General features: G+C 52.3%; 1 protein-coding gene across 1 annotated transcript in view; it reads left to right on the forward strand.

Annotated features, from left to right (window-relative positions):
* LOC121843780 (protein diaphanous homolog 3-like) overlaps positions 1–20,000 on the forward strand; it is a gene marked incomplete at its 3' end in the record, with an annotated part of 68,570 nt that overhangs the window by 26,171 nt on the left and 22,399 nt on the right. Inside the window, exons 3-6 of the mRNA XM_042313595.1 lie at positions 7–269; positions 2,638–2,712; positions 6,547–6,616; positions 18,195–18,331. Coding sequence (XP_042169529.1) covers positions 7–269; positions 2,638–2,712; positions 6,547–6,616; positions 18,195–18,331 — 545 coding nt within the window. The remainder of the gene's footprint in view (positions 1–6; positions 270–2,637; positions 2,713–6,546; positions 6,617–18,194; positions 18,332–20,000) is intronic.

The raw sequence follows: 20,000 nt of genomic DNA on the forward strand, positions 1-20,000 counted from the left end.
CTGAAGGGTATGAACCCAGAACTAGCCCCATTCTATTTCTGTGGCTATAATTGCCACTGCTCTCCATATATCAGGTTGTCAGAATCAGACTTGAAGACCTCCAAGTCTGAAAGGGACAGCGCTCACACTGCCGTCACGTCTGAAAGGGACAGAGCTCACTCTGCCGTCACGTCTGAAAGGGACAGAGCTCACACTGCCGTCACGTCTGAAAGGGACAGCGCTCACACTGCCGTCACGTCTGAAAGGGACAGCGCTCACACTGCCGTCACGTCTGAAAGGGACAGAGCTCACTCTGCCGTCACGTCTGAAATGGACAGAGCTCACACTGCCGTCACGTCTGAAAGGGACAGAGCTCACTCTGCCGTCACGTCTGAAAGGGACAGAGCTCACTCTGCCGTCACGTCTGAAAGGGACAGCGCTCACACTGCCGTCACGTCTGAAAGGGACAGAGCTCACTCTGCCGTCACGTCTGAAAGGGACAGAGCTCACTCTGCCGTCACGTCTGAAAGGGACAGAGCTCACACTGTGCCGTCACGTCTGAAAGGGACAGAGCTCACACTCTGCCGTCACGTTTGAAAGGGACAGCGCTCACACTGCCGTCACGTCTGAAAGGGACAGCGCTCACACTGTGCCGTCACGTCTGAAAGGGACAGAGCTCACTCTGCCGTCACGTCTGAAAGGGACAGAGCTCACACTGTGCCGTCACGTCTGAAAGGGACAGAGCTCACACTGTGCCGTCACGTCTGAAAGGGACAGAGCTCACTCTGCCGTCACGTCTGAAAGGGACAGAGCTCACTCTGCCGTCACGTCTGAAAGGGACAGAGCTCACTCTGCCGTCACGTGTGAAAGGGACAGAGCTCACTCTGCCGTCACGTCTGAAAGGGACAGAGCTCACACTCTGCCGTCACGTCTGAAAGGGACAGAGCTCACACTGCCGTCACGTCTGAAAGGGACAGCGCTCACACTGCCGTCACGTTTGTTGTTGAAGGTTTGAAGCGCCGGGGTAAATCCTCTGTGAGAAGTTGAAAGTGACATGAAAGAAGTATGGATCAGCCTCCTAGCAGGCAGGATTATGTCTGTCTGTACTTCCTGTCTGTCCTCCCCTCGGCTCTGAACCCCTCTGAATCACACATGATATTCCCGCTCAAACAGCCTAAGCTATGTGTAATAAACAACTTAGAGAAATAACAGCTTTGGGAATTCATCTATTTTCTCCTCGATTATAGACGAGGGAATAGCATTATGGTTAGACGTGTCGCCCCACAGGGGGATTGAGGGGCTAAAAGGAGAGAGAGGTTTTTGTTGTTTTTCATTTGAAGGAGATGTGATTTCAAAATGGACTCCGATCAGCGTGTTTTAGTCCATTCAGTGTTTCGTCTATCGGTTCCGTCGGGAGAAGTTCTCCCTCCGCCTGTCTGAATGTGCTGACGTTTTTTAATAGGTTATAAAAACACACACAGGCCAGCCACTCCAGGGACGTTTGGCTTTCATCGCGTTTTTAACATGGCGTCCCAGCTCTCTCGTCTAGTATGGATCCAGCTCTCTAGTCTAGTATGGATCCAGCTCTCTAGTCTAGTATGGATCCAGCTCTCTAGTCTAGTATGGATCCAGCTCTCTAGTCTAGTATGGATCCAGCTCTCTAGTCTAGTATGGATCCAGCTCTCTAGTCTAGTATGGATCCAGCTCTCTAGTCTAGTATGGATCCAGCTCTCTAGTCTAGTATGGATCCAGCTCTCTAGTCTAGTATGGATCCAGCTCTCTAGTCTAGTATGGATCCAGCTCTCTACTCTAGTATGGATCCAGCTCTCTAGTCTAGTATGGATCCAGCTCTCTAGTCTAGTATGGATCCAGCTCTCTAGTCTAGTATGGATCCAGCTCTCTAGTCTAGTATGGATCCAGCTCTCTAGTCTAGTATGGATCCAGCTCTCTAGTATGGATCGGTAGGTAGGGCGTGTCCCAAATGGAACCTCTGTGTTCTGTGTAATGCACTCGTTGAGACCAGATACAGTTATCATCTAGTCCAGTTGTTCCCAAGCAGGGGGTACTCGGATCCCTGGGGGTACTTGGTCTATCCTCAGGGGGTACTCGGATCCCTGGGGGTACTTGGTCTATCCTCAGGGGTACTAGGATCTCTGGGGTACTTGGTCTATCCTCAGGGGTACTAGGATTTCTGGGGTACTTGGTCTATCCTCAGGGGTACTAGGATCCCTGGGGGTACTTGGTCTATCTATAGGGGTACTAGGATCCCTGGGGTACTTGGTCTATCCTCAGGGGTACTAGGATTTCTGGGGGTACTTGGTCTATTCTCAGGGGTACTAGGATCTCTGGGGGTGCTTGGTCTATCCTCAGGGGTACTAGGATTTCTGCGGGTACTTGGTCTATCCTCAGGGGGTACTCGGATCCCTGGGGGTACTTGGTCTATCCTCAGGGGGTACTTGAAGACTCATGAGACCGTAGGGTTCCTGGTAAAATCCTCATGAGGGGGAACATCAGGGGTCCTCTGGGCAGAGCAGAATTCAGTTGGTGGTACAGTAGCCTCTGGTCTCGTCCATCCAGTGACCAACAGATGAGTTTTAAAACGACCACTTTGGATAAAAATAGGTTTATTTATTCATGAGCTGTTTTCCTTCTCCCCAGCTGGGTGCAGAGTTTTGGCCACGAGGGTCTGGGACTGCTGCTAGACATTCTGGAGAAGCTGCTCCACAAGAAACAGTAAGGACACACACACCGTATGCTCACACACACACACACACACACACACACACACACACACACACACCGTATGCTCACACACACACACACACACCGTATGCTCACACACACACACACACACACACACACACACACGGGCGGATGAACACACACACACACACGGGCGGATGAACGCGCAAACACACTGACTGCATTTACTCAATGTAGAAACATCGCATGTTCAATATAAATGTTCATCTCATCTCTACTCCATTTCTCTCCCTCCCTCTCTCTCCCTCCCTCTCTCTCCCTCCCTCTCTCTCCCACACACTCTCTCTCCCACACACTCTCTCCCACACTCTCTCTCCCTCCCTCTCTCCCACTCTCTCTCCCTCCTCTCTCTCCCACACTCTCTCTCCCTCCCTCTCTCTCCCACACTCTCTCTCCTCTCTCTCTCCACACTCTCTCTCCACACTCTCTCTCCACACTCTCTCTCCCACACTCTCTCTCCCACACACTCTCTCTCCCACACTCTCTCCTCCCACATACTCTCTCTCCACACACTCTCTCTCCCACACACTCTCTCTCCCACACACTCTCTTCCGTGCTCTCTCCTGCACCCTTCCTCTCTCTCCTGCACCCTTCCTCTCTCTCCTGCACCCTCCTTCTACCTCTCTCTCTCTACCTCTCTCTACCTCTCTCTACCTCTCTCTACCTCTCTCTACCTCCCTCTACCTCTCTCTACCTCTCTCTACCTCCCTCTACCTCCCTCTACCTCTCTCTACCTCCCTCTACCTCCCTCTACCTCGCTCTACCTCTCTCTACCTTTCTCTACCTCTCTCTACCTCTCTCTACCTCTCTCTACCTCTCTCTACCTCCCTCTACCTCTCTCTACCTCTCTCTACCTCTCTCTACCTCTCTCCCTCTCTCTACCTCCCTCTACCTCTCTCTACCTCCCTCTACCTCTCTCTACCTCTCTCTACCTCTCTCTACCTCTCTCTACCTCTCTCTACCTCTCTCTACCTCTCTCTACCTCTCTCTACCTCTCTCTCCCTCTCTCTACCTCTCTCTACCTCTCTCTACCTCCTCTACCTCTCTCTACCTCCCTCTACCTCTCTCTATCTCTCTACCTCCCTCTACCTCCCTCTGCCTCTCTCTACCTCTTCTACCTCTCTCTACCTCTCTCCTCTCTCTACCTCTCTACCTCTCTCTACCTCCCTCTACCTCCTCTACCTCTCTCTACCTCTCTCTACCTCTCTACCTCTCTTATTCTCTCTACCTCTCTCTACCTCTCTCTACCTCTCTCTACCTCTCTCTACCTCTCTCTACCTCCTCTACCTCTCTCTACCTCTCTCCCTCTCTCTGACCTCTCTCTACCTCCCTCTACCTCTCTCTACCTCCCTCTACCTCTCTCTACCTCTTTCTACCTCTCTCTTTCTCTCTACCTCCTCTGCCTCCCTCATTTTCTCTCTACCTCTCTCTACCTCTCTCCCTCTCTTACCTCTCTCTACCTCTCTCTACCTCCCTCTACCTCCCTCTACCTCTCTCTACCTCTTTCTACCTCTCTCCCTCTCTCTACCTCTCTCTACCTCTCTCTACCTCCCTCTACCTCCCTCTACCTCTCTCTACCTCTCTCTACCTCTCTCTACCTCTTCCCTCTCTCTACCTCTCTCTACCTCCTCTACCTCCCTCTACCTCTCTCTACCTCTCTCTACCTCTCTCTACCTCTCTCCCTCTCTCTTCCTCTCTCTACCTCCTCTATTTTTTTCTCTTCTTCTCTACCTCTCTCCCTCTCTCTACCTCTCTCTACCTCTCTCTACCTCCCTCTACCTCCCTCTACCTCTCTCTACCTCTCTCTACCTCTCTCTATTCTCTCTACCTCCCTCTACCTCTCTCTACCTCTCTCTACCTCCCTCTACCTCTCTCTACCTCTCTCTACCTCTCTCTACCTCCCTCTGATTCTCTCTACCTCTCTCTACCTCCCTCTACCTCTCTCTACCTCTCTCTACCTCTCTCTACCTCTCTCTACCTCCCTCTACCTCTCTCTACCTCCCTCTACCTCCCTCTTTTCTCTCTACCTCTCTCTATTCTCTCTACCTCTCTCTACCTCTCTCTACCTCTCTCTACCTCTTCTATTTTCTCTCTGACCTCCCTCTATTTTCTCTCTACCTCCCTCTACCTCTCTCTACCTCTCTCTATTTTCTCTACCTTTCTCTACCTTTCTCTACCTTTCTCTACCTCTCTCTACCTTTCTCTACCTCTCTCTACCTCTCTCTACCTCTCTCTACCTTTCTCTACCTCCCTCTACCTCTCTCTACCTCTCTCTACCTCTCTCTACCTCTCTCTACCTCTCTCTACCTCTCTCCCTCTCTCACCTCTCTCTATTTTTTTTTTCTCTACCTCCTCTACCTCTCTCTACCTCTCTCTACCTCTCTCTACCTCTCTCCCTCTCTCTACCTCTCTCTATTTCTTCTACCTCTCTCTACCTCCCTCTATTTCTCTCTATTTTCTCTCTGATTTTCTCTACCTCCCTCTACCTCTCTCTACCTCTCTCTACCTCTCTCTACCTCTCTCTACCTCTCTCTACCTCCCTCTACCTCTCTCTACCTCTCTCTACCTCTCTCTACCTCCCTCTACCTCTCTCTACCTCTCTCTACCTCTCTCTACCTCTCTCTACCTCCCTCTACCTCTCTCTACCTCCCTCTACCTCTCTCTACCTCCCTCTACCTCCCTCTACCTCCCTCTACCTCTCTCTACCTCTCTCTACCTCTCTCTACCTCTCTCTACCTCTCTCTACCTCTCTCTACCTCTCTCTACCTTTCTCTACCTTTCTCTACCTCTCTCTACCTCTCTCTACCTTTCTCTACCTCTCTCTACCTCTCTCTACCTCTCTCTACCTTTCTCTACCTCCCTCTACCTCTCTCTACCTCTCTCTACCTCTCTCTACCTCTCTCTACCTCCCTCTACCTCTCTCTACCTCCTCTACCTCTCTCTCTACCTCTCTCTACCTCTCTCTACCTCCCTCTACCTCTCTCTACCTCCCTCTACCTCTCTCTACCTCTCTCTCCCTCTCTCTACTCTCTCTACCTCTCTCTACCTCTCTCTACCTCTCTCTACCTCTCTCTCCCCTCTCTCTACCTCTCTCTACCTCTCTCTCCCTCTCTCTACCTCTCTCTACCTCTCTCTACCTCTCTCTCCCTCTCTCTACCTCTACCTCTCTCTACCTCTCTCTACCTCTCTCTACCTCTCTCTCCCTCTCTCTACCTCTCTCTACCTCTCTCTACCTCTCTCTACCTCTCTCTACCTCTCTCTACCTCTCTCTCCCTCTCTCTACCTCTCTCTACCTCTCTCTCCCTCTCTCTACCTCTCTCTACCTCTCTCTACCTCTCTCTCCCTCTTCTACCTCTACCTCTCTCTACCTCTCTCTACCTCTCTCTACCTCTCTCTCCCTCTCTCTACCTCTCTCTACCTCTCTCTACCTCTCTCTACCTCTCTCTACCTCTCTCTGCTCTCTCTCCCTCTCTCTACCTCTCTCTACCTCTCTCTCCCTCTCTCTACCTCTACCTCTACCTCTCTCTACCTCTCTCTACCTCTCTCTCCCTCTCTCTCTACTCTCAATTCAATTCAAGGGCTTTATTGGCATGGGAAACATGTGTTAACATTGCCAAAGCAAGTGCTGACTCTTTATGTCTGTTGTCTCTGTAGCCAGGAAAAACCTGACAAGAAGCTACTCTCTCTGTCTGTTGTCTCTGTAGCCAGGATAAACCTGACAAGAAGCTACTCTCTCTGTCTGTTTTCTCTGTAGCCAGGATAAACCTGACAAGAAGCTACTCTCTCTGTCTGTTTTCTCTGTAGCCAGGATAAACCTGACAAGAAGAGCCAGCATAAAGTCATCCAGTGCCTCAAAGCCTTCATGAACAACAAGGTAATGTAGCTAATCCTTCATGAACAACAAGGTCATGTAGCTAATCCTTCATGAACAACAAGGTAATGTAGCCAATCCCCCACGAACAACAAGGTAATGTAGCTAATCCTTCATGAACAACGAGGTAATGCATCTAATCCCCCATGAACAACAAGGTAATGTAGCCAATCCTTCATGGACAACAAGGTAATGTAGCCAATCCCCCACGAACAACAAGGTAATGTAGCCAATCCCCCATGAACAACAAGGTAATGTAGCCAATCCTTCATGAACAACAAGGTAATGTAGCCAATCCCCCACGAACAACAAGGTAATGTAGCTAATCCTTCATGAACAACGAGGTAATGCATCTAATCCCCCATGAACAACAAGGTAATGTAGCCAATCCTTCATGAACAAGGTAATGTAGCCAATCCTTCATGAACAACAAGTGAATGTAGCTAATCCTTCATGAACAACAAGGTAATGTAGCTAATCCTTCAGGGACAACAAGGTAATGTAGCCAATCCTTCATGAACAACAAGGTAATGTAGCCAATCACTCACAAACAACACGGTAATGTAGCTAATCCTTCATGAACAACAATGTAATGTAGCTAATCCTTCATGAACAAGGTAATGTAGCCAATCCTTCATGAACAACAAGGTAATGTGTCCCACTGTTGAATTGGTTCTGGTACTTCCTGTCCCTTCTGGGAGAGGAGACATGTGTCCCACTGCTGAATTGGTTCTGGTACTTCCTGTCCCTTCTGGGAGAGGAGAAATGTGTCCCACTGCTGAATTGGTTCTGGTACTTCCTGTCCCTTCTGGGAGAGGAGAAATGTGTCCCACTGCTGAATTGGTTCTGGTACTTCCTGTCCCTTCTGGGAGAGGAGAAATGTGTCCCACTGCTGAATTGGTTCTGGTACTTCCTGTCCCTTCTGGGAGAGGAGAAATGTGTCCCACTGTTGAATTGGTTCTGGTACTTCCTGTCCCTTCTGGGAGAGGAGAAATGTGTCCCACTGCTGAATTGGTTCTGGTACTTCCTGTCCCTTCTGGGAGAGGAGAAATGTGTCCCACTGCTGAATTAGTATTCAGACCCTTTGACTTATTCCACGTTTTGCTGTTTAAAACCTACATTCAAAATGGCTTAAATAAAATAAAATAAAATATCTCACCCATCTATACACAATACACCATAGTAACAAAGTGAAAACACATTTCTAGGTAAATGTTCGCACATTTATTGAACATGAAATACAGGAAGTGTTTTTACGTAAGTATTCACACCCCTGAGTCGATACGTTGTGGAAACACATTCGGCAGCGATTTGCCGCTTTCTGGGTCAAGTCTTTGAGATGTTTTCACACCTGGTTAATGCAACGTTCTTAAAAAAAAGAATTCTTCCAGCTCTGTCAAATGGGCGGTTGTTCATTGCTAGGCAACCGTGTTCAGGTTTGGCCACAGATTTTCAAGTAGATTCACAGTGGGTTCAGAAAGTATTCAGACCCCTTGAATTTTTCCTACATTTTGTTACGTTAGTCTTATTCTAAAATTTATTAAATATATTTTTTTCCCCTCATCAATCTACACACAATTCCTCATAATGAATGTAAAAATAGGTTTTTAGAATTGTTTTGCAAATTTATTAAGAATTTAAAACACAATTGCACATTTACATAAGTATTCAGACCCTTTACATCCAGAGACTTGTCCTGAAGCCACTCCTGCGTTGTCTTGGCTGTGTGCTTCGGGTCGTTGTCCTGTTGGAAGGTGAACCTTCGCCCCAGTCTGAGGTCCTGAGCGCTCCGGAGCAGGTTTTCATTAAGGATCTCTCTGTACTTTGCTCCTTTCATCTTTACCTCCATCATGACTAGTCTCCCAGTCCCCCACAGCATGATGCTGCCACCACCATGCTTCACCGTAGGGATGTTGCCAGGTTTCCTCCATCATGACCGGTCTCCCAGTTCCCCACGGCATGATGCTGCCACCACCATGCTTCACCGTAGGGATGTTGCCAGGTTGCCTTCATCCTGACTAGTCTCCCAGTCCCCCACAGCATGACGCTGCCACCACCATGCTTCACCGTAGGGATGGTGCCAGGTTTCCTTCATCCTGACTAGTCTCCCAGTTCCCCTACGGCATGATGCTGCCACCACCATGCTTCACCGTAGGGATGGTGCCAGGTTTCCTCCATCCTGACTAGTCTCCCAGTTCCCTACGGCATGATGCTGCCACCACCATGCTTCACCGTAGGGATGGTGCCAGGTTTCCTTCATCCTGACTAGTCTCCCAGTCCCCACAGCATGACGCTGCCACCACCATGCTTCACCGTAGGGATGGTGCCAGGTTTCCTTCATCCTGACTAGTCTCCCAGTTCCCTACGGCATGATGCTGCCACCACCATGCTTCACCGTAGGGATGGTGCCAGGTTTCCTTCATCCTGACTAGTCTCCCAGTTCCCCACAGCATGATGCTGCTACCACCATGCTTCACCGTAGGGATGGTGCCATGTTTCCTTCATCCTGACTAGCCTCCCAGTCCCCCACAGCATGATGCTGCCACCACCATGCTTCACCGTAGGAATGGTGCCAGGTTTCCTCCATCATGACCAGTCTCCCAGTTCCCCACGGCATGATGCTGCCACCACCATGCTTCACCGTAGGGATGTTGCCAGGTTTCCTCCATCATGACCAGTCTCCCAGTTCCCCACGGCATGATGCTGCCACCACCATGCTTCACCATAGGGATGTTGCCAGGTTTCCTCCATCATGCCTAGGCTCCCAGTCCCCCACAGCATGATGCTGCCACCACCATGCTTCACCGTAGGGATGATGCCAGGTTTCCTTCATCCTGACTAGTCTCCCAGTCCCCCACAGCATGATGCTGCCACCACCATGCTTCACCGTAGGGATGGTGCCAGGTTTCCTCCATCATGACCAGTCTCCCAGTCCCCACAGCATGATGCTGCCACCACCATGCTTCACGACAAAAGGTCAACCAGGACGAGAGTCATGGCGACAAAGGTCAATCTGGACGAGAGTCATGGCGACAAAAGGTCAACCTGGACGAGAGATAAGACGACAACGTCAACCTGGACGAGAGTCATGATGACACACGTCAACCTGGACGAGTCACGACGACACGTCAACCTGGACGAGTCACGGCGACAAACGTCAACCTGGACGAGTCACGGCGACAAACGTCAACCTGGCCGAGAGTCACGGCGACAAGCGGTCAACCTGGGACGAGAGTCACGGCGACGAAAGCGTCAACCTGGACGAGTCACGGCGACAAACGTCAACCTGGACGAGAGTCACGACGACAAACGTCAACCTGGACGAGAGTCACGACGACAAACGTCAACCTGCGTATTTTATTCCTCTTGTTTTACTATTTTAATTGTATTTTATATATTTTTAACTCTATCGTTGGAAAGATGCTCGTCAGAAAGTATTTTGCGGTAAAGTCAAGACCCGTTGTCTTTTAGCGCGTGTGACAGATGAAACTGGATCTGAATTGTTTTATTAGAAACGTATGTAGCCTGAATGTCTTTACTTTAAATCATCATAAATGCCGTTTTGGGATGCAGCCCGACCTCAGCCTCTCTGGGAGGTGTCGTTGTGTGGAGCTGAAGCCCAGCCTCTCTGGGAGGAGGTGTCGTTGTGTGGAGCTGAAGCCCAGCCTCTCTGGGAGGAGGTGTCGTTGTGTGGAGTTGAAGCCCAGCCTCTCTGGGAGGAGGTGTCGTTGTGTGGAGCTCGTCTGGCACACCACTCCTCCTCTCCTCTCGTTGTAAGGTCTTGTGTAATCCTGTTGCCACAACAGGTGCCAAGCGCCTCTTTTACCCAACGGCACTGACTCACAGACCTTGCCCTCGCCTCCTGCTGCATCTTGGGATACGTCTCGCCCACAGCGCCTGCGGAGGCTGCCAGACAGGTGTTCCAAACCAGCTGTCGGTGCCTTTCCCCTCCCTTCCTCCTCCGCTCCCTCTTCCTCCCTCCCTCCCTCTTCCTCCTTCCCTCTCTTCCTCTTCCTCCTTCCCTCTCTTCCTCCTTCCCTCCCTCCCTCTTCCTCCTTCCCTCCCTCCCTCTTCCTCCATCCCTCTCTCCCCTCCTCCTTCCCTCCCTCTTCTTCCATCCCTCTCTTCCTCCTTCCTCCCTCCCTCTTCCTCCATCCCTCTCTCCCCCCCTCCTTCCTTCATCCCTCTCTCCTTCTCCCTCCTTCCTCCTTCCCTCCCTCCCTTCCTCCTTCCCATCCCTCCTTCCCTCCTCTTCATCCTCCTTCCCTCCTCTTCCTCCTCCTTCCCTCCCTCTTCCTCCATCTCTATAGCCCATAAACAATTACTGATGAATGCAGCTTGAGAGTCTCCGCGTCAAAACACTCGGGAATTCTCTCAAATTACATTGGAGGCGGCTTATGATAGAAAAAATAACATCAAGTTCTCTGGCTACAGTTCTGGTTGGACGTTCCTGCGGGTCAGCATGTCAATTGCACACATGCCCTCAGCTTGAGACGTCTGTGGCATTGGGTTGTGTGATGAAACTGCCCATTTTACAGTGGCTTTTTATTACCCCCAGCACGAGGTGCACCTGTGTAATGATCATTCTGTTTAATCAGCTTCTTGATATGCCACACCTGTCAGGTGGATGGATTATCTTGGCTACGAAATGCTCGCTAACAGGAATGCCAACAGAAATCGGGCATTTTCAGTTTTTTGTGCATGTGGAACATTTCTGGGATATTTTATTTCAGCTCGTGAAACATGGGACTGACTCTTTACATGTTGCGTTTATATTTTTGTTCGGTGCTTATGGAAAAAGCCATTTTGAATCAACAGGCCGGGCTGGCGTCAGCAACTGGCCAGACGCGAGTAGCACCTCTGTGTTCCACTACATTCTCTTTCTCGCTAAATGAAACGAGGAGGAAAATGTGTTTCCCTTCTCTCCTTCCCTTCATCCCTTCTCTCCTTCCCTTCATCCCTTCATCCCTTCTCTCCTTCCCTTCATCCCCCTCCCTCTCCTCCCTCCTTCATCCACCCCTCCCTCCCTTCATCCCACCCCTCCCCTCCCCTCCTTCCCTTCCCCATCCCTCCCCCCCCTCCCTTCATCCCCTCCCCTCCCCTCCTTCATCCCACCCTCCCTCCCTTCATCCTCCCCCTCTCCTCTCCTCTCCTCCCTTCCCCATCCCACCCCTCCCTCCCTTCATCCCTCCCCTCCTCTCCCCTCCCCTCGCTGTGCTGCCCAGACCTGTCCCTCCTCCCCTCCCCTCCCTCCCCAGGCCTCCCCTCGCTGTGCTGTCCAGACCTGTCCCCCTCCCCTCCCCTCCCCAGGCCTCTGCCTCGCTGTGCTGCCCAGACCTGTCCCTCCCCCTCTCCTCCCTCTCCTCCCCTCCCTCCCCCTCCCTCCCCCCCTCCCCTCCTCCTCTCCCCCTCTCCTCCCATCCCCTCTCCTCTCCTCCTCTCCCCTCCCCTCCCCTCGCTGTGCTGCCCAGACCTGTCCCTCCTCCCCTCCCTCCCCCTCTCCTCCTCCTCCTCCCCTCCCCCTCCCCTCTCCTCCCTCCCCCCTCCCCTCTCCTCCCCTCCCCCCCCCCTCTCCTCCCCTCCCCTCACTGTGCTGCCCAGACCTGTCCCTCCCCTCCTCCTCCCCTCCCCCCTCCTCCCTCCCTCCTCTCCCTCCTCCCTCCTCCTCCCTTCCCCCTCCTTCTCCTCCCCCTCTCCTCTCCTCTCCTCCCCTCCCCCCCAACCTCCCCTCCTCCCCTCCCCTCCTCCCTCCCCTCCTCCTCCTCCTCCCCTCTCCTCCCCTCCTCCTCCCCCTCCCCTCGCTGTGCTGCCCAGACCTGTCCCTCCTCCCCTCCTCCTCTCCCCCTCCCCTCCCCTCGCTGCCCAGACCTGTCCCTCCCTCCCCCTCTCCTCCCCCTCTCCCCTCCTCCTCTCCTCTCCCTCCCCCTCCCTCCCTCCTCCCCTCCCCCTCCCTTCCTCTCCTCCCTCCCCTCTCCTCTCCTCCCTTCTCCCCATCCCACCCCTCCCTTCCCCATCCCACCCCTCCCTCCTTCATCCCACCCCTCCTCTCCTCTCTCCAGGCTGTGCTGCCCAGACCTGTCCCTCCTCCCCTCCCCTCCCCTCCCCAGGCCTCTGCCTCGCTGTGCTGCCCAGACCTGTCCCCCCTCCCCTCCCCAGGCCTCTGCCTCGCTGTGCTGCCCAGACCTGTCCCTCCCCTCCCCTCCCTCCCCAGGCCTCTGCCTCGCTGTGCTGTCCAGACCTGTCCTCCTCCCCTCCCCTCTCCTCTCCTCTCCTCTCCTCCCTCCCTCCCCAGGCCTCTGCCTCGCTGTGCTGCCCAGACCTGTCCCCCTCCCTCCCTCCCCAGGCCTCTGCCTCGCTGTGCTGCCCAGACCTGTCCCTCCTCCCCTCCCCTCCCTCCCCAGGCCTCTGCCTCGCTGTGCTGCCCAGACCTGTCCCTCCTCCCCTCCCCTCCCTCTCCTCCCCTCTCCTCCCAGGCCTCTGCCTCGCTGTGCTGCCCAGACCTGTCCCTCCTCCCTCCCCTCTCCTCCCCTCTCCTCCCCTCGCTGTGCTGCCCAGACCTGTCCCTCCCCTCTCCTCCCCTCCCTCCCCCCCCTCCTCCTCTCCCCTCTCCTCTCCTCCCCTCTCCTCCACTCCCTCCCCCTCGCTGTGCTGCCCAGACCTGTCCCTCCTCCCTCCCCTCTCCTCCCCTCCCTCTCCTCCCTCCCTCCCCTCTCCCCCCCTCCCCTCCCCTCAGGCTGTGCTGCCCAGACCTGTCCCTCCTCTCCTCCCCTCTCCTCCTCTCCCTCTCCCCTCCCCCCCCCCCTCCCCTCCCCCTCCCCTCTCCTCCCTCTCCTCTCCTCTCCCTCCCTCCCTCCCCTCCCCTCCTCCCCTCCCCTCCTCCCCTCTCCTCCCCTCCCCTCCTCCCTCCTCCCTGGTTTCCTCCTGTTCTCCTCCCCCCCTCTCCTCTCCTCTCCTCTGGTCCCCCTCCCCTCCCCTCCCTCTCCCCCTCCCCCTCCCCTCTCCTCCCCTCGCTGTGCTACCCAGACCTGTCCCTCCTCTCCTCCCCTCCTCCTCCCCTCCCTCCCTCTCCTCTCCTCCCCTTCCCAACCTCCCCTCCTCCCCTCCCCTCCCCTCTCCTCTCCTCCCCTCCTCCCTCCCCCTCCTCCCCTCCCCTCCCTCGCTGTGCTGCCCAGACCTGTCCCTCCTCCCTCCCCTCTCCTCTCCTCCCCTCCCTCCCCTCCCCTCTCCCCCTCCCCTCCCCTCACTGTGCTGCCCAGACCTGTCCCTCCTCTCCTCCCCCCTCCTCTCCCTCCCCCTCACCTCCTCCCCTCCCCTCCCCCCTCCTCCCCTCGCCTCCCCTCTCCTCCCCTCTCCTCTCCTCCCCTCCCCAACCTCCCCTCCTCCTCTCCCCTCCTCCCTCTCCTCCCCCTCCTCCTCTCCCCTCCTCCCCTCCCCTCCCCTCCCTCCCCCTCTCCTCTCTCCTCCCCTCCCCTCCCCTCTCCTCCCCTCCTCCCCTCCCCTCCTCCCTCCTCCTCCTCCCCTCCTCCCCTCTCCTCCCCTTCTCCCCTCCTCTCCCCTCCCCTCCCCTCGCTGTGCTGCCCAGACCTGTCCCCCTCCCCTCCCTCCCCAGGCCTCTGCCTCGCTGTGCTGCCCAGACCTGTCCCTCCTCCCCTCCCCTCCCCAGGCCTCTGCCTCCTCCCCTCCCCTCCCCAGGCCTCTGCCTGCTGTGCTACCCAGACCTGTCCCTCCTCCCCTCCCCTCCCCTCTCCTGCCCTCGCTGTGCTGCCCAGACCTGTCCCTCCTCTCCTCCCCTCCCCTCTCCTCTCCTCTCCTCTCCTCTTCTCCCCTCCCCTCTCCTCCCCTCCCCTCCCCCTCCCCTCTCCTCCCCTCGCTGTGCTGCCCAGACCTGTCCCTCCTCCCCTCCCCTCTCCTCCCCCTCTCCCCTCCTCCTCTCCTCCCTCCCCTCCTCCCCTCCCCTCCCCTCTCCTCTCCTCCCCTTCACAACCTCCCCTCCTCCCCTCCCCTCTCCTCCCCTCCCCTCCTCTCCTCCTCTCCTCCCTCTCCTCCGCTCCTCCCCTGTCTCCTCCCCTCTCCTCCGCTCCTCCCCTCCCCTCTCCTCCCTCCTCTCCTCCCCTCCCCTCGCTGTGCTGCCCAGACCTGTCCCTCCTCCCCTCCCCTCGCTGTGCTGCCCAGACCTGTCCCTCCTCCCCTCCCCTCTCCTCTCCTCCCCTCCTCCCTCCCCCTCTCCTCTCCTCCTCCCCCCCCTCCCTCCCCCTCCCCTCCCCCCCTCTCCTGTCCCCTCCCCTCTCCTCCCCTCTCCTCTCCTCTCCTCTCCTCTCCTCTCCTCTCCTCTCCTCTCTCTCCTCTCCTCTCTCCTCTCCTCCCTCCTCTCCCTCTCCCCTCCTCCCCTCCTCCTCTCCCCTCTCCCCTCTCCTCTCCTCTCCTCTCCTCTCCTCCCCTCCTCCTCTCCCTCCCCTCTCCTCTCCTCCCCTCCTCCTCTCCCCTCCCTCCCCTCGCTGTGCTGCCCAGACCTGTGCCTCCTCCCCTCTCCTCTTCCCCAGACGTCCTCGTGTTGTTACCCTGTTCTCCAGGCTATGAGACGACATCAGGAGAGAGAAACAGACGTCCTCGTGTTGTTACCCTGTTCTCCAGGCTATGAGACGACATCAGGAGAGAGAAACAGACGTCCTCGTGTTGTTACCCTCCTCTCCCTCCATGTTAGAACCAGTCTGACTGTTCTCCCTGAACACCATGTCTAATATCATTGGGGGCCTGGTTTGCCTTTTTACCCAGATACCGCTGGGAAATAATTAACTTTTATCTCAGAAACCGTTTCAAGTTGGGTTGTTTTCTCTGTGAAAGTCCTTTCATGCCCCGTACAGTAGACCTGTGTGGGTGGCAATGTCTTTACATTCCAGTTTTAATGATGGTTGTGTTATCAGCTGTGTTATCTGCTGTGTTTTAATGATGGCTGTGTTATCAGCTGTGTTATCTGCTGTGTTTTAATGATGGCTGTGTTATCAGCTGTGTTATCTGCTGTGTTTTAATGATGGCTGTGTTATCAGCTGTGTTATCTGCTGTGTTATCAGCTGTGTTTTAATGATGGCTGTGTTATCAGCTGTGTTATCAGCTGTGTTTTAATGATGGCTGTGTTATCAGCTGTGTTATCTGCTGTGTTTTAATGATGGCTGTGTTATCAGCTGTGTTATCAGCTGTGTTTTAATGATGGCTGTGTTATCAGCTGTGTTATCTGCTGTGTTTTAATGATGGCTGTGTTATCAGCTGTTTTATCTGCTGTGTTATCAGCTGTGTTTTAATGATGGCAGTGCTATCTGCTGTGTTATCAGCTGTGTTTTAATGATGGAGATGGCTGTGTTATCAGCTGTGTTTTAATGATGGCTGTGTTATCTGCTGTGTTTTAATGATGGCTGTGTTATCAGCTGTGTTTTAATGATGGCTGTGTTATCTGCTGTGTTTTAATGATGGCTGTGTTATATGTAGAGGAGGAGGAGAGTCTATCTAACTTCTAACATGTTGTCTGGTTCTAGTATGGTTCTAGTATGGTTTGGAGCGTCTATCTAACATGTTGTCTGGTTCTAGTATGGTTCTAGTATGGTTTGGAGCGTCTATCTAACATGTTGTCGGGTTCTAGTATGGTTTGGAGCGTCTATCTAACATGTTGTCTGGTTCTAGTGTGGTTCTAGTATGGTTTGGAGCGTCTATCTAACATGTTGTCTGGTTCTAGTATGGTTTGGAGAGTCGATCTAACATGTTGTCTGGTTCTAGTATGGTGTGGAGCGTCTATCTAACATGTTGTCTGGTTCTAGTGTGGTTCTAGTATGGTTTGGAGAGTCGATCTAACATGTTGTCTGGTTCTAGTATGGTTTGGAGCGTCTATCTAACATGTTGTCTGGTTCTAGTAAGGTTTGGAGAGTCTATCTAACATGTGATCTGTTGTCTGGTTCTAGTATGGTTTGGAGCGTCTATCTAACATGTTGTCTGGTTCTAGTGTGGTTCTAGTATGGTTTGGAGCATCTATCTAACATGTTGTCTGGTTCTAGTATGGTTCTAGTATGGTTCTAGTATGGTTTGGAGCGTCTATCTAACATGTTGTCTGGTTCTAGTATGGTTTGGAGCATCTATCTAACATGTTGTCTGGTTCTAGTATGGTTTGGAGCGTCTATCTAACATGTTGTCTGGTTCTAGTGTGGTTCTAGTATGGTTTGGAGCGTCTATCTAACATGTTGTCTGGTTCTAGTATGGTTTGGAGCGTCTATCTAACATGTTGTCTGGTTCTAGTATGGTTTGGAGCGTCTATCTAACATGTTGTCTGGTTCTAGTGTGGTTCTAGTATGGTTCTAGTATGGCGTTTGGAGCGTCTATCTAACATGTTGTATGGTTCTAGTATGGTTTGGAGCATCTATCTAACATGTTGTCTGGTTCTAGTATGGTTTGGAGCATCTATCTAACATGTTGTCTGGTTCTAGTGTGGTTCTAGTATGGTTTGGAGCATCTATCTAACATGTTGTCTGGTTCTAGTATGGTTTGGAGCGTCTATCTAACATGTTGTCTGGTTCTAGTGTGGTTCTAGTATGTTTCTAGCATGGTTTGGAGCGTCTATCTAACATGTTGTATGGTTCTAGTATGGTTTGGAGCGTCTATCTAACATGTTGTCTGGTTCTAGTATGGTTTGGCGCATCTATCTAACATGTTGTCTGGTTCTAGTGTGGTTCTAGTATGGTTTGGAGCGTCTATCTAACATGTTGTCTGGTTCTAGTATGGTTTGGAGCGTCTATCTAACATGTTGTCTGGTTCTAGTATGGTTTGGAGAGTCGATCTAACATGTTGTCTGGTTCTAGTATGGTGTGGAGCGTCTATCTAACATGTTGTCTGGTTCTAGTGTGGTTCTAGTATGGTTTGGAGAGTCGATCTAACATGTTGTCTGGTTCTAGTATGGTTTGGAGCGTCTATCTAACATGTTGTCTGGTTCTAGTATGGTTTGGAGAGTCTATCTAACATGTGATCTGTTGTCTGGTTCTAGTATGGTTTGGAGAGTCTATCTAACATGTTGTCTGGTTCTAGTGTGGTTCTAGTATGGTTTGGAGCATCTATCTAACATGTTGTCTGGTTCAAGTATGGTTTGGAGCGTCTATCTAACATGTTGTCTGGTTCTAGTGTGGTTCTAGTATGGTTTGGAGCATCTATCTAACATGTTGTCTGGTTCTAGTATGGTTCTAGTATGGTTCTAGTATGGTTTGGAGCGTCTATCTAACATGTTGTCTGGTTCTAGTATGGTTTGGAGCATCTATCTAACATGTTGTCTGGTTCTAGTATGGTTTGGAGCGTCTATCTAACATGTTGTCTGGTTCTAGTATGGTTCTAGTATGGTTTGGAGCGTCTATCTAACATGTTGTCTGGTTCTAGTATGATTTGGAGCGTCTATCTAACATGTGATCTGTTGTCTGGTTCTAGTATGGTTTGGAGCGTCTATCTAACATGTTGTCTGGTTCTAGTATGGTTTGGAGCGTCTATCTAACATGTGATCTGTTGTCTGGTTCTAGTATGGTTTGGAGCGTCTATCTAACATGTTGTCTGGTTCTAGTATGGTTTGGAGCGTATCCTGTCAGAGGAGAAGTGTCTGTCCCTGTTGGCCCGAGCTATCGACCCCACCCAGCCCGCCATGATGACCGACGTGGTCAAGCTGCTGTCAGCCATCTGCATTGTGGGCGAGGAGAACACGTAGGTCCCCATCCCTGCTTCACTCTGCCCTCACATGACTTCCTCTAGCTGTCCTCTGTTCTCCTTCACCTGTCCTCCATCACCCATGTTATCTATCCTCTGTTCTCCTCCATCACCCATGTTATCTATCCTCAGTTCTCCTCCATCACCCATGTTATCTATCCTCTGTTCTCCTTCACCTGTCCTCCATCACCCATGTTATCTATCCTCTGTTCTCCTCCATCACCCATGTTATCTATCCTCTGTTCTCCTCTACCTGTCCTCCATCACCCATGTTATCTATCCTCTGTTCTCCTCCATCACCCATGTTATCTATCCTCTGTTCTCCTCTACCTGTCCTCCATCACCCATGTTATCTATCCTCTGTTCTCCTCCATCACCCATGTTATGTATCCTCTGTTCTCCTCCATCACCCATGTTATCTATCCTCTGTTCTCCTTCACCTGTCCTCCATCACCCATGTTATCTATCCTCTGTTCTCCTTCACCTGTCCTCCATCACCCATGTTATCTATCCTCTGTTCTCCTCCATCACCCATGTTATCTATCCTCTGTTCTCCTCTATCACCGATGTTATCTATCCTCTGTTCTCCTCCATCACCCATGTTATCTATCCTCTGTTCTCCTCTACCTGTCCTCCATCACCCATGTTATCTATCCTCAGTTCTCCTCCATCACCCATGTTATCTATCCTCTGTTCTCCTCCATCACCCATGTTATCTATCCTCTGTTCTCCTTCACCTGTCCTCCATCACCCATGTTATCTATCCTCTGTTCTCCTCCATCACCCCTTCTCCTACATCACCCATGTTATCTATCCTCTCTTCTCCTCCATCACCCATGTTATCTATCCTCTGTTCTCCTTCACCTGTCCTCCATCACCCATGTTATCTATCCTCTGTTCTCCTCCATCACCCCTTCTCCTACATCACCCATGTTATCTATCCTCTCTTCTCCTACATCACCCATGTTATCTATCCTCTGTTCTCCTTCACCTGTCCTCCATCACCCATGTTATCTATCCTCTGTTCTCCTCCATCACCCCTTCTCCTCCATCACCCATGTTATCTATCCTCAGTTCTCCTCCATCACCCATGTTATCTATCCTCAGTTCTCCTCCATCACCCATGTTATCTATCCTCTGTTCTCCTTCACCTGTCCTCCATCACCCATGTTATCTATCCTCTGTTCTCCTCTATCACCCATGTTATCTATCCTCTCTTCTCCTCCATCACCCATGTTATCTATCCTCTGTTCTCCTCCATCACCCATGTTATCTATCCTCAGTTCTCCTCCATCACCCATGTTATCTATCCTCTGTTCTCCATCACCCATGTTATCTATCCTCAGTTCTCCTACATCACCCATGTTATCTATCCTCTCTTCTCCTACATCACCCATGTTATCTATCCTCTGTTCTCCTTCACCTGTCCTCCATCACCCATGTTATCTATCTCTCTCCTCTCTCTCCTGCTCATCTTCCTCTACCTGATGTACACGTGGTGGAGAACCAGCTAAATGGTAAAACTCATCCACAGCATCTGAGCAGCGAGTCCATGATCATTGACCTCTTTAAAGTCTGACTACAGTACAGTTGAACAGGGAAGATGCTGAGGGTCAGTTGGCAGAGAGCTGGAGTCATAGATGGCAGAGAGCTGGAGTCGTAGACA

This window comes from Oncorhynchus tshawytscha, unplaced genomic scaffold (genome assembly GCF_018296145.1).
Source record: "Oncorhynchus tshawytscha isolate Ot180627B unplaced genomic scaffold, Otsh_v2.0 Un_contig_7503_pilon_pilon, whole genome shotgun sequence".
NCBI classification, from domain to species: Eukaryota; Metazoa; Chordata; class Actinopteri; order Salmoniformes; family Salmonidae; genus Oncorhynchus; species Oncorhynchus tshawytscha.